This window comes from Mandrillus leucophaeus, unplaced genomic scaffold (genome assembly GCF_000951045.1).
Source record: "Mandrillus leucophaeus isolate KB7577 unplaced genomic scaffold, Mleu.le_1.0 Scaffold85, whole genome shotgun sequence".
Classification (NCBI taxonomy): domain Eukaryota; kingdom Metazoa; phylum Chordata; class Mammalia; order Primates; family Cercopithecidae; genus Mandrillus; species Mandrillus leucophaeus.
Genome location: NW_012109252.1, coordinates 3202104 through 3213902, shown reverse-complemented (window position 1 = coordinate 3213902; position 11799 = coordinate 3202104). Strand labels below are relative to the sequence as shown.

Sequence of the window (11799 nt, the reverse complement as noted above, 5' to 3'; positions counted from 1 at the left end):
CCGTTCCACACTAGGTGAGATGTTTCCTGGACACGGGCTCCGTTCCACATGAGGTGAGATGTTTCCTGGACACGGGCTCCGTTCCACATTAGGTGAGATGTTTTCTTTGGGGTTCTGGTAAGATATGCTGTGTTATAGACATTTCCTGTATATCTAGCTTATGAAGGGTTTTTATCCAGAATATGTTTTGAATTTTATGCTTTTGGGGGACATGTTAGTTATTTTTTCCTCCCTTGATTTATCAATGAGACGGTCCCATTTTTCGATGCTGAGTCATTCTTCCATTCCACTGGATTTGATTGACAGATACCTTAATTAGAATGTTTGTATCTTCGTAAGTGTGACTGTTATGAATTAGAGAGGATCGATGGTATCTTACGTTTGACCAGCTGTGAAAGAATACAGGTTGCATTTAACTGTCAGCACAGACTAGAATAAGATGGTGTGTGTGTTCCCAGATAATGCACAAAGGTTAGTGCTGTGATCTCATAATGAATGACAGTTTTTCATTTTATGTGTTAATTGTGAAATCAACAAGTCAACCTTATTTGACAGTAGAAAGCTACTGTCGTGTTTAAAAGACGTAAATTTGTAGAAATCGAAAGCCCTGTTTTTGATGACTTTTAAATCCTGTAGTCTTTATTTTGTTTTTGGTGCTTTTTATTGCAAAATCTCTTCTATTAATCGGTTTATGTTAAAGCCTGGTATAAAAACTAGACTGCCTGAAGCATTGCCTGGAGACGGGTTAGTGAGGGACTAGCAAAACCAGCTGTTAGATACAAATGTCTGTAGCGTTACAGTTAAGTTACTTGTCTTTCCTGAGTAGTTAAAAAAGGAGCGCAAGGTTGAGAATCAACCAAATAATTAAAAGACTAGATCATCTGCAGCGGTGAGTACGATACTGCTTGGTGGGTTTTCTTAGTGACATTTATTTACTGTAACATGTACGTGTGTACCTTGATATAGAGCTGAGCTGGCATCCACTCACCCAACACAGTAAAGCCAGACGCTCACACCGCGGTTTTGGAGTGATGTAAAGGAAGGCGTTTATTGCAGAGCGCTAGGCAAGGAGGCCAGTGTCGCTCTAATCCTGGCCTCCCCATGGCTGCAGCAAGGATTTTTAAAGGCAGGGGTGCAGAAGCTACAGGCAACATCATAAATCAGCCCATGGAGGCCACACATGTTGAAGCTTGAAAGGACAGGGCACGCTGTCGCCGGGGCTCACGGATCATAGATGGATTCAGAGATCTTCTCATTTGCAACTGGTTAAAGAAAAGAAGCTTTGTTCAAAAAATTGGGGGTCGACAGAAACATGTTAACTTGCTAGGAAGACTTTCTCCAAGGCCCTCAGGAAGAATTCAGAGCAAAGGACAATCCTTGTAGTTGTGTCCTCACTTCCCCCTAATCTGGGGTCTGTGTGTGGTGGGGACCTTATGGGGTCAGAGCCTGTGAAGGACAGTTCAAGGGCAATATCCAGGTGTTATCTTTAGTTTCCGGAAGAAAGCAAACAGCTCTGGAGCTCTGGCTTCCTTGGCTATTGTTTTAGGTGATTAACTTCTTAACAAGCTGCTTAAGTTCCCTGGGGCTAGCTGGATACCTGGAGTGTTTCTGAAAAGAACTCTGGAATTTTCCTTCACTTCCATGCATGGGGGTTTTCAGGCTCCTAAAGTGGGGGTTTCTGCTTCATTTCAACTTCTCTGCAGAAGATTATGATTAGAAAATTATCAAAAATAAATTCATCTTTCTGTAAAACCAGGAAGTTATCATAAAATTATATTGATCATTAATAGAAGTCATTATGAGAAATATATATGAATAAAAATATATATTTTTTGCTTTTGGAAGGGACTTAGAATGATAACTAATAGATTTGTCTTCTGAAAAAAAAAATTAAATCCAACTTTATCAGAAATAGATTTCTGGAACTGTGACTATTTTGCCCAGATCATAAAGCTGGCTTGGAATTAAGAAGGGCCTGGACACAAATACTTTGCTCATCAAGTCATAATAAATATTATTCAGATTTTATTACAGCATAAATTCTAGTTTAGCCAGCATCACAAGTGTCAGGAATTCGTATTAATATTAATCATACGAATGTGAGCAATGGAATTAAGAGTAATCTAAAACCGGACTTTTTTTTGGATTTCAAATAACAGAGTAGTATTTAATTTGTAATGAATATCACACAGTTGTTTTGTACAATCATAAAATCCATATTGGGAATTGATTAATTTTTTTTTTTTTAAGTTCAGTGGTACAAGTGCAGGTTCGTTACACAGGTAGATGTGTGTCATGGGGATTTGCGATACAAATTGTTTCCTTATCCAGATATTAAGCCCAGTGTCCATTAGTTGCTTTTCTTGCTCCTCCGCCTCCTCCCCCTCCACCTCCCACAGGCCCCTGTGGATGTTGCTCCCCTTTATACATCCCTGAGTTCTCATCATTTAGCTCCCACTTATCAGACAGAACATGCACATTTGTTTTCTCTCCATTAGTTTCCTTAGGATAATGGCCTCCACTTCCATCCATGTTCCTGCCAAGGACATGATCTGGTTCTTTTTTCTGGCTGCATAGTATTCCACAGTGTACATGTATGACATTTTCTTTATCCAGTCTACCAATGATGGCATTTAGGTTGATTCCATGTTTTTGCTATTGTGAATAGCGCTGCAGTGAACGTGCATGTGTCTTAATGGTAGAATTATATATATTCCTCTGGGTTAATACCCAGTCATGGGATTGCTTGGTGCAATGGTAGTTCTGGTTTTAGGTCTTTGAGGCATCACCACCCTGTCTACCACAGTGGTTGAATAATTTACACTCCCACCAACAGTGTATAAGGAATTCCTTTTTTTCCGCCACCTTGTCTGTGTGTGTTATTTTTTGAGTTTTTAGTAATAGCCAGGAATTTATACTAAATTAATGACAGAACACGTGTAAATATTAATCATATTAATAATGTAAGCAATGTAATCTAAAAGACGATTTCAAATTGAATAAACTTGTATGAGTTCGTTTTCACACTGCTATAAAGAACTGCCTGAAACTGGGTAATTTATAAAGAAAAGAGGTTTAACTGACTCACAGTTCGGCAGGGCTGGGGAGGCCTCAGGAAACTTAGTCAAGGCGGAAGAAGAACAGGTATGTCTTGTGTGGCGGCAGGCGAGGGAGAGTGTGTGAGAGCACAGAGAAAAACCACCATCTATAATATAAACCAGATCTCCGGAGAACTCACTGTCACGGCAACAGTGTGGGGGAGACCGCCCCGATGATCCAATCCCCTCCCACCAGGTCTCTCCCTAAATACCTGGGGATTACAATGCAGGATGAGATTTGGGTGGGGATATCAATGGAATCAATATCAAACTCTATTGATTAAACTTTGAATATGATTTTTAGTGCCAAAGAGGGCTTCGTTAAGATGATTCTATTCTTTATTTTCTATTTCCTCCATTCTTGTGACTGAAAAATGTCCTTTCCCAAGGATTTTAACACCTTCACCTATAAAGCTTCTGGGATTTGACAGCTTTTTTTTTCTTTTGCTGCTATTGGTTACTTTAAATTACAAGTATAGGCACTTACTCTATGTAACGTTGTGGGGTTTTTTGTTTTGTTTTTGCTTAACAAATATACGTCAGTTAGTATTTTCCAAGCTGCCTAAGCAAAGCCTTTGTCCCCAGATCCAGTTTCAAGAATTAAAAAGCAGCTTCAGGACACAGTTTCATGACAGCAAAAGCAAAGCTAAGGACCCAGATGGCTGTCTGAGTCCATCTCGTCTCAGGGGAAAGAGCCTTTGACGGTGCGTCGGCAGAGAGGTGGAAATGGGTTTTATGAAGCATGCAGACATAGTCACTTACAAATTTCTCACCTTGGATCCTGGAATTTTTTTTTTTGGGGGGTTTGGTTTTTTGGTTTTGTTTTTTCCCGTTTCTTAAGAAGCGCTAGACTCTGAAAAGGAGCATGAGGTGTTTCAAGAAACGGAGCATGGCACATCTGAGGGGAGCGACAGTCTCAGCCATGCCGGGAAGCATCCTTCCCAGGAACGGCAGGTTGGGAACTAAGCCTCTGTTTGAAAACAGCCAGACCCCTCCGTGGATCCCTAAGCTTACGAACGCAGGTGATGGCCACTTGTGTGGACGGTATGAGCTGGTGACATTTCTGGTAGAAAAACACGAAGGGGACATTCATGATGACGAAACAGCAGATCTCTGTTGAACACGGGGATTGGTGGGAATCGTCGCAGGGAAGGTTGCCAGCTGTTTAATCACAAGCAATCATTTTTCTAAGTTAAGAAATGAGATTTAAACTGCTTTGCAGTTTGCCTCTTGTCACAGGCTGTAGAATCAATGAGCCAGATCCTCCAAAAATGAAACTTTATTCAAGTCAAGAGGCTCATTCTCTTCCCGTGCTAAAGATTTTTTTCGCAACCTGCTCACAAAAAAATCCACGTGAGTGATTTGAGATTCCCCTTGCCTTCCTCTTGCTTCCAGGGGAAGCTGCCAGGTAAAAGCTGTAAGGAGCCCAGTATCGCACTGTGCCGAGGGGCAGGACGCCTGCCTTTGAAGACCCCTGGGTTCTGCTGCCCTTAGGCACATGGGTTGGATTGACCCCATGCCTGGCCTCAATTTCTAGCCCTCTCATTTACCAGTGAATAGACTTCAAATGTCTTTTAAAAAACTCCCCTCCGTCAGCCATGAAGGGGGGCTTGTAACTCAGATGCCCCACGGCCTGTCCACTGCAGATGCTCATGGGAGAAAAGGGAGTGGGACCACGGAGCGGGACCACAGCCTCCCTGCGGCAGCAACCCTGGACAGCACTCTGGTTCCCCAGACAGGCCGGGGCGGACGCCCTCCTCATCATCAGGCTGGCTTTGCATAATCAAAGCTTCCTTCCTGAGGGTCACGGCAGACAACGTGACTAGCACCAAATACAGCGCCTGGTGTGTAGACAATGCAGGGCGCTGAGATCTAGTGCCTGGTGCACAGCAGACCCATGGATGGCTCTGAACACGTGACTACACTCAGTAAAGGCGTCTTTCTCTATGTTCTGCAAGTTGAATGTGGATTCCCCCAGCCTCGTGCCCGAAGAGAGTGAGGAACCACCTGAAGCCAGCTCTCGAGGCTGGCAAACGTGGAGGCCAGAGAGCAGGAGGACACGGGGCGTGCTGATGGCGCAGGTGCGCCGGGAATCCCAGGCCTGGCTGCTCTCCAGAATGGCAGTTTTTAAATGTAGTGATCCTAAATGGTGAAGAGTGAATGCTCAAAACAAACAAAGACATTTGACAGCAGCTGTCGAGTGCCGGAGGTATTCTCTCTGCGCTGCTTCAGCTTGTGTGTGTAGTATGTCTGAAAAACTGTAACTCTGCCCCTCAAGATGGTGCCCAGCCACCGTGCTAGCTCGGGCCGTGATCCCAGCATGGCTCAAACAACAGGAACTTACGTTCTTGCAGTTCTGGAGGCTGGCAGTCCGAGGACAAGAGGGCCACAGCCTGGCTGGTGTCTCCTGAGGCCTCTCTGCCGGCTTGCGGTGTGGCCTCCTCCCTGTGTGCTGTGGCCTCCCCTCTGCGCGTGTGCAGGGAGAGCCCTGGCACCTGTTCACCTTGTTACAAGGACACCGGTCCTGTTGGATTAGGGTTCCCTCAAAACCTCATTTAACCTGGATTATTTCTTTCTAGGCCATCTCCAGACTATAGTCACATTGGGCTGGGGCATGAAGTATGGATTTGGGGTGTGTGTAATTCAGTCCAAACCACAGAAGCCGCCCCGAGCCGACGTCCCGCTATCGGTGAGGCTGCAGGACGCTGTCACGTTACTGCATGGAGCCTCTCGCTGTCTGAGCGGTCACCTGAAGCCGGCCCACGCTGTTTCCTTATTCTGTGCACTGGAGCAAAAACGTTTAACTGACTACGATGGGTGATTCCTAAAGTTATATTGGACTCGGAAAAAAATGCATTGGTAAAACTCACTCTTTGAATGTTTCTAGTATTCAGAGTCCAGGTCAGAGTCCGGGTCACTATCTTTCTATAATGATTGGTATCTGAAACAAGAACACTGGCTACAATGTACAGTCTTGCTCTGTCTACTGTATAAACTTCCCCAATCAAATATTTTTCATAAAAATGTTTTTGGAAATGAAAAGTTACAACCTGGTTCCCAGCTCTCTTTTTATTTTTTTTCTCTTAAGACAGAGTCTCACTCTTGCTCAGGCTGGAGCGCAGTGACGCGATCTCGGCTCACTGCAACCTCCGCCTCCCGGGTTCAAGCGGTTCTCATGCTTCACCCCCTGGGGTAGCTGGGACTACAGGCGCAGGCTGCTATGCCGGTCACAAACTCCAGGCCTCAAGCAGTCCACCCGCCTCAGCCTCCCAACATGCAGGATTACAGGCGTGAGCCACAATGCCCGGCCCCGTCTCTCGATGGAACATTTTCGAGGGCATCACCTCATCACATCCACCCTGCCCCGCTGACACCAGGACGGGCGGCTCTCAATCCCTCGATGCTACGATTCCAGCAGAGTGAGCCTGAGAATGGATTTGAGGGGACGCAGGTGTCTCCTGGCTCACTGGTGCTCAGCTTTGGAAAGGGCAGCCCGTTAGAAACCCGAGAAGACGCTGAGAAGTACAAGTGCGAATAAAGTGACATTCCCGACCTGACATTCCCGATCTGACATTCCTGACCTGACATTCCTGACGTGACATTCCCGACATCACATTCCCGACATGATATTCCTGACGTCACTTTCCCAACCCGACATTCCCGACCTGACTTTCCCGATGCCACATTCCCGACCTGACATTCCTGATCAATTCCATCTTTAAGTGGAATGTTGCTGGCCCCGCTCTCAGGTCTGGAAAAATCTTTTCTGAAGCCAAGTTCCAGCCTGCAGCGGTGCCTTCTCCTCCTGTTTATTTACTAGTTCTGGCCTGTGCGGCTGGTGGGAAACGTTCCCCCTGCCTTGGCCCCCTGGCTGGTTACGCATCGTTCTGGTTGAAGGAACTTTTGAAATTGCTCTGAAGTCCTGGTTGTTCAGGTGTTTCCCTGGGTGATGACTGCGTTTCCTGGGTGCCTGCTGCCAGCCTCTGCAGCCTGGCTGGGGGGACGTGGATGCGGGTGGCCTGCTGGGCCACCTGTGAGACTGGGGTATGTGCAGGGCAGGGGGAGCTCCCAGCCACCAATGGCTGCCCCTCATTGCCGCTGTGTTCTCTGCCAACATTTGTGCTTATCTTACAAAAGCAGGTCAGTAAGCACTGTCTCAGCTGAGGCCGCCGGGACGCAGTACCGTAGGCCGGGCAGCCTTGGCAGCAGACATTTCCTTCTCACAAGGCCGTGATCAAGGTGCAGCAGGTGTGGAATCTGCAGTGGACGGTGTCCTGGCTCACAGATGACGCCCTCTCGTGTGTCCTCATGTGGGGCGAGGGGCGAGGGGCCTCCCTGGGCCCCGTTATTCAGGAGCTTCACCCTCTTAACCTAGTCACCTCCCAAAGCCATCACCTCCCAAAGCCATCACCTCGGGGGTTAAGATTTCACCATGGGAGTGTTGGGTACGCAAACGTTCTGCCCATGGCAAATAGGAAGCCCACAGATCACTAATTAACGTGAAGCCCAGAGAGACACCTTATCAGGGGAAGAGTGAGACCACCTAGAACTGGCACCCGACGCGCCCGTATTATTTCAGGACCTTCGTGGAGAGGGAGTGAGGATGGTGCCTGGCACAGGTTTTGGGGTCTGTCAGTTCCCAGGGGCTCTCTCAGCACTGTAAGTGTATTAACTTATTTAATTCTCATCAGGGGTCTAGGGCATAGGGTTCTGTTACCAGCTCTGGTTGAGGTGAGGGAAATGCGGGGGAAGCAAGGGGATTTCCCTGAGGTCACACGACTGGTATTTGGCAGAGCGAGGCTTGAACTTGGGTATTCTGGGGCCTGAGCCAGCCTTGCTGCCCTCTCCACTATACAGGAATATGGCACATTTTCATAACATTACGCATTTTAAGTGGTGCTTTTTTGCTATGTAAGCATCGTAACAGTGTGGCTATCAGCCCAGTGGGAAGAATCGTCTCCCATTTCCATTACAAGGAAACCTAGATTCAGAGCAGATAACAGCACTCGGCCAGCCAGCGGGGAGGTGCGACCAGAGCGACACGAAACTCTGGGCCTCAGCGCTCGTCCCGCTCTGCCAAGGGCATTCCTGGACGAAGCATTGCCGGGTGGGTGACATCGCCTCTGCTCCTTGGGTGGCCCCGGCACGGTCCCATGCCTTCCCTCTGGCCTCCCTTCCATCTGGAAGGCAGAAGAAGGTACACACCTGCTCCGTCCTCTGCAGTCTCCCCCGTGCCTCGTGCCCCAGGGCACTCATTCATTCCCCACCAGTGGTCTGTCCCAGCAACTCCCAGAACCAGCCCTGGTGCCCCTCGGACCCTCCCTTTCCTCACTCAGCCCGGCTGGGGGCTGACTTCCCAGGTCGTCCTCCTGTATTTCTTGCCGCCTTGTTCTTTTTAAATCCCCTGCCTGGGCCAGGCACGGTGACTCACGCCTGCAATCCCAGCACTTTGGGAGGCTGAGACGGGCAGATCACTTGAGGTCAGGAGTTCAGAGACCACCTGGCCTACAGGGTGAAACCCTGTCTCTACTAAAAATACAAAAATTAGCTAGACACGGTGGCACGTGCCTGTAATCCCAGCTACTCAGAGGCCGAGGCAGGAGAATCAGCAGAAAAATCGCTTGAACCCCGGGGGCGGAGGTTGCAGTGAACAGAGATCATGCCACTGCGCTCAGGCCTGGGTGACAGGGCAAGACTTTGTCTCAAAAATAAATAAATGATAAGGTATCTGGCTTCTTCATTGAAGGTGTGGCAGGAAAGTGGTTTGGTTTCCTTGGACCTGTCTTTGTTGAGTTCAGGACTCTGCTGTGTGCTGTGGATGGTAATGATGGGGAGGTTGTCTGGAAAAGGTAGCTTTCTCCTGGGGAGGGGCTGAGGGACTTTTACAGAGGGGCTGGGTCATGATTTCTAATGCGGGTGTGGGAGTGACGGGATTCGCTGAGATTAGAGAAGGGTGTTCGCTTCAAGTGAGTGTTGAAAGTTGAATCCTTTTTAAATTAACTCATTTTTAAGTTCTGTAACTGGATTTCCCAACAAAACTGAATTTGGGCTAAAGAAACCCAATTGAACCTGATTTATGTTATGCTTGATAAAGCATTTCAAGCATTATTTTATGCTTGAAAATTCATGGGCACAGGAATCAGAACTCTTGAATTCAACGCACCTGATGTTGAGAAGAAAGGCTATATTATTAAAAAAAGAAAAATGTAATCCAAAATATTGGTGTTGTGGTCAAACGGGATCTTTCTTATATGATTAATGGGAACACAGACAGCCACAACCTTTATAAGAGATTACACCAATTCTAGAATATTTTTCCTGTGGACATACTCAAAGACATGGGTAAATATTAGCAAAAATTTGGAAACAACCTTCAAGTTCTAACATAGAGGAATGAGAAAATGAATTATGTACCAAAAACTTGGCAATAGAAATCATAGTTTTGAAGAATATTTAATACCACGAGTAAAGTGCTTAACATATAAAAATGACTGAAAAATACGACTCAAGGCCGAATACTAATGATATTTATACAAAAGCTTAATGCTTATGCTTAGATTTTAGATTTCTTTGTTTCTTTATATTTTGAAAAATATTTTCAAAAATTTCTGAAATGAACTCATATTAAGTTTATAATTTTTAAGCATGCTATCAACATTGTATATGGAAAAATTCAAAAATAAGTAAGCTTTTTGCTTAAGAATGGTTTGGAAAAATATATCTCAAGGTATTTTGCTGCTTTTTGGATGATTTAGAAATGTCCATATTCTGCGTACATATATAAGTTTTTTTTTTTGCTATGAAATTACTTTTTTTTTTCTTTGTTGAACTCTTTTTTTTTTTGAAATTGCCATTTTTTAGACAATTGTTTTTCATAAGAAATCTTTGGAAAGTAAATTTGCATTTTATTTAAGGATTTGAAGATCTTTAAGGTTCTGAGAGGTTGCTGTACAGTTTTTTGTGTGTATTAATTGGATAATAAAATTATGCATCATAAAGTGGTTCACCAACAAATTGAAGAGTTATACAGTTAATTTTTCTCTGAAGAAAAAAAGTATGACACATAAGCCATGAGTTCTGAGCATCAGATGCCTCATAATTTTAAATGTAATAGAAAATGAGTCGATAGGCTTAGCACATCCCTTGAACGTAGAGATTTGCAGGAAGAAACTAGATGGAGTGTTCGTACGCAGAGGTCAGCAGGGAAGCTAGTGTTGCCTCACCGCTTCGATAGATATTCGTGAACTATTTGGGTCTAGTGTAGAACATGTTTTGTAAAAGTGCCATAAGAGGAGAACACGTGGCATTTCCGCCGTGAAGAGATGAAAAGGGCAGATCTTGATTCGTGCTTGTCCTGTGAGCCCTGGCGTCACAGGGTTTTGGGAAGTGCCTCGACTTAGGGGAAGTGGTACCAGCTGTTCCACTGGCCGTTGGAATGGCTTTGCCAGGGCAGAACGGAGCTGCCGTTGTCGGGCTTGCATTGCTGGAGTCAGGACAGTTCTAGGCATGGGGAGGGTGAGGGGAGGGAGGTTAGGCAGAGGATTGAAAAGCAGGGAAGGCCAGCCCTTCACGAGAGACCCAGTGGGAGGAGGAGACGCTGGGATCGTGGCAGGGGGAACCGCAGGCGGGCAGGGCACACCCAGATTTCTGAAGAGCCAAGAGGGGTCGCATCTCCTTCCTTTCAGAATTGCTCATCGTGTTCTCATAGAGACTTTGGAGAGCAGAACTACACAGGATAGAGGCCGTTTTTCCTGAGATTGGATTTATAGGAAGCTCGCGGGACGGCATCCCCTCTGCAGGGGCCTCCCGAGTGTGGGGACTGTGGTCACAAGGCCCACAGCTGCTTGACGTTAGTGCAGTGGCTACCCTCCAGCCAGGGTTCTCCCCTTTATCAATTGGGGGAAACAGTCTCTCCCAGTCTCTGCTGCTGTTCTCTGTGTAAAGTTACTATATGACAAGGGTAAATTGAAAACACATATCATGTGCTGGAAAGGACAGAAAGTTCCACAGACTGACATGAATGACGCACTGAAACGTGGACATCCTAAGTGGGGTGTCTGTCTGAAATGGGCAGTAAGGAGAATTTCTCTAAAATCTCTGCATTCAAAGTTTTAATTTACTGTTTCACCACTCTGAGTCTCTCTCCCCTTAATATCTTTTTCAAACTCTCAGTTTTTGGTTCCACAATTTCTTTCCAAAAAGCTACAGACAGGATGTTTACTGAGTTGTGAGAGCACTATGATTAAGGAACTGGAACAGGAGCCCACCGGTGTGGCGGATTTCAGCGAGGCACTTCAAATTACATCTGGTCAGGACTCAGGGCTCTGAGCCTCGGGCTTTCTGGGCTGCCTGGGAGGGAAGTGCAGTTCTGCAGGCGGCATCTGGGAGGCTTCAGAACAGGCCTCTCCTGCCCTCACCCACGCTGCCTGCTATTTGGCCCACGGATGCTACACGCTGGCCACCCCGAGTCACTGGCTACCTTCACCTTGTTCTCTGTTCTTTCAAACCCAGCCTCCCCAACAGTCACCAGCACCCCTGTGTGCAGGCATTGCTGCTTTCCCTCCTGTGCAGTGCTGGGCCATCCTGACCTGCACCTGTGCCCCTCACTGAGGGCCTGTGCAGTACTGGGCCATCCTGACCTGCACCTGTGCCCCTCGCTGAGGGCCTGTGCAGTACTGGGCCATCCTGACCTGCACCTGTG

The 11799-nt window shown here is 46.5% G+C and overlaps 1 protein-coding gene across 1 annotated transcript in view; it reads left to right on the top strand.

The window, feature by feature from the left end:
* LOC105530877 (putative uncharacterized protein encoded by ERICH1-AS1) overlaps positions 1–6152 on the top strand; it is a 313335-nt gene extending 307183 nt beyond the window's left edge. The window contains exon 3 of the mRNA XM_011968601.1: positions 5678–6152. Within this exon, the coding sequence (XP_011823991.1) occupies positions 5678–5919 (242 nt within the window). The 3' untranslated portion in view covers positions 5920–6152. The remainder of the gene's footprint in view (positions 1–5677) is intronic.
* Positions 6153–11799: the final 5647 nt, after the last annotated feature.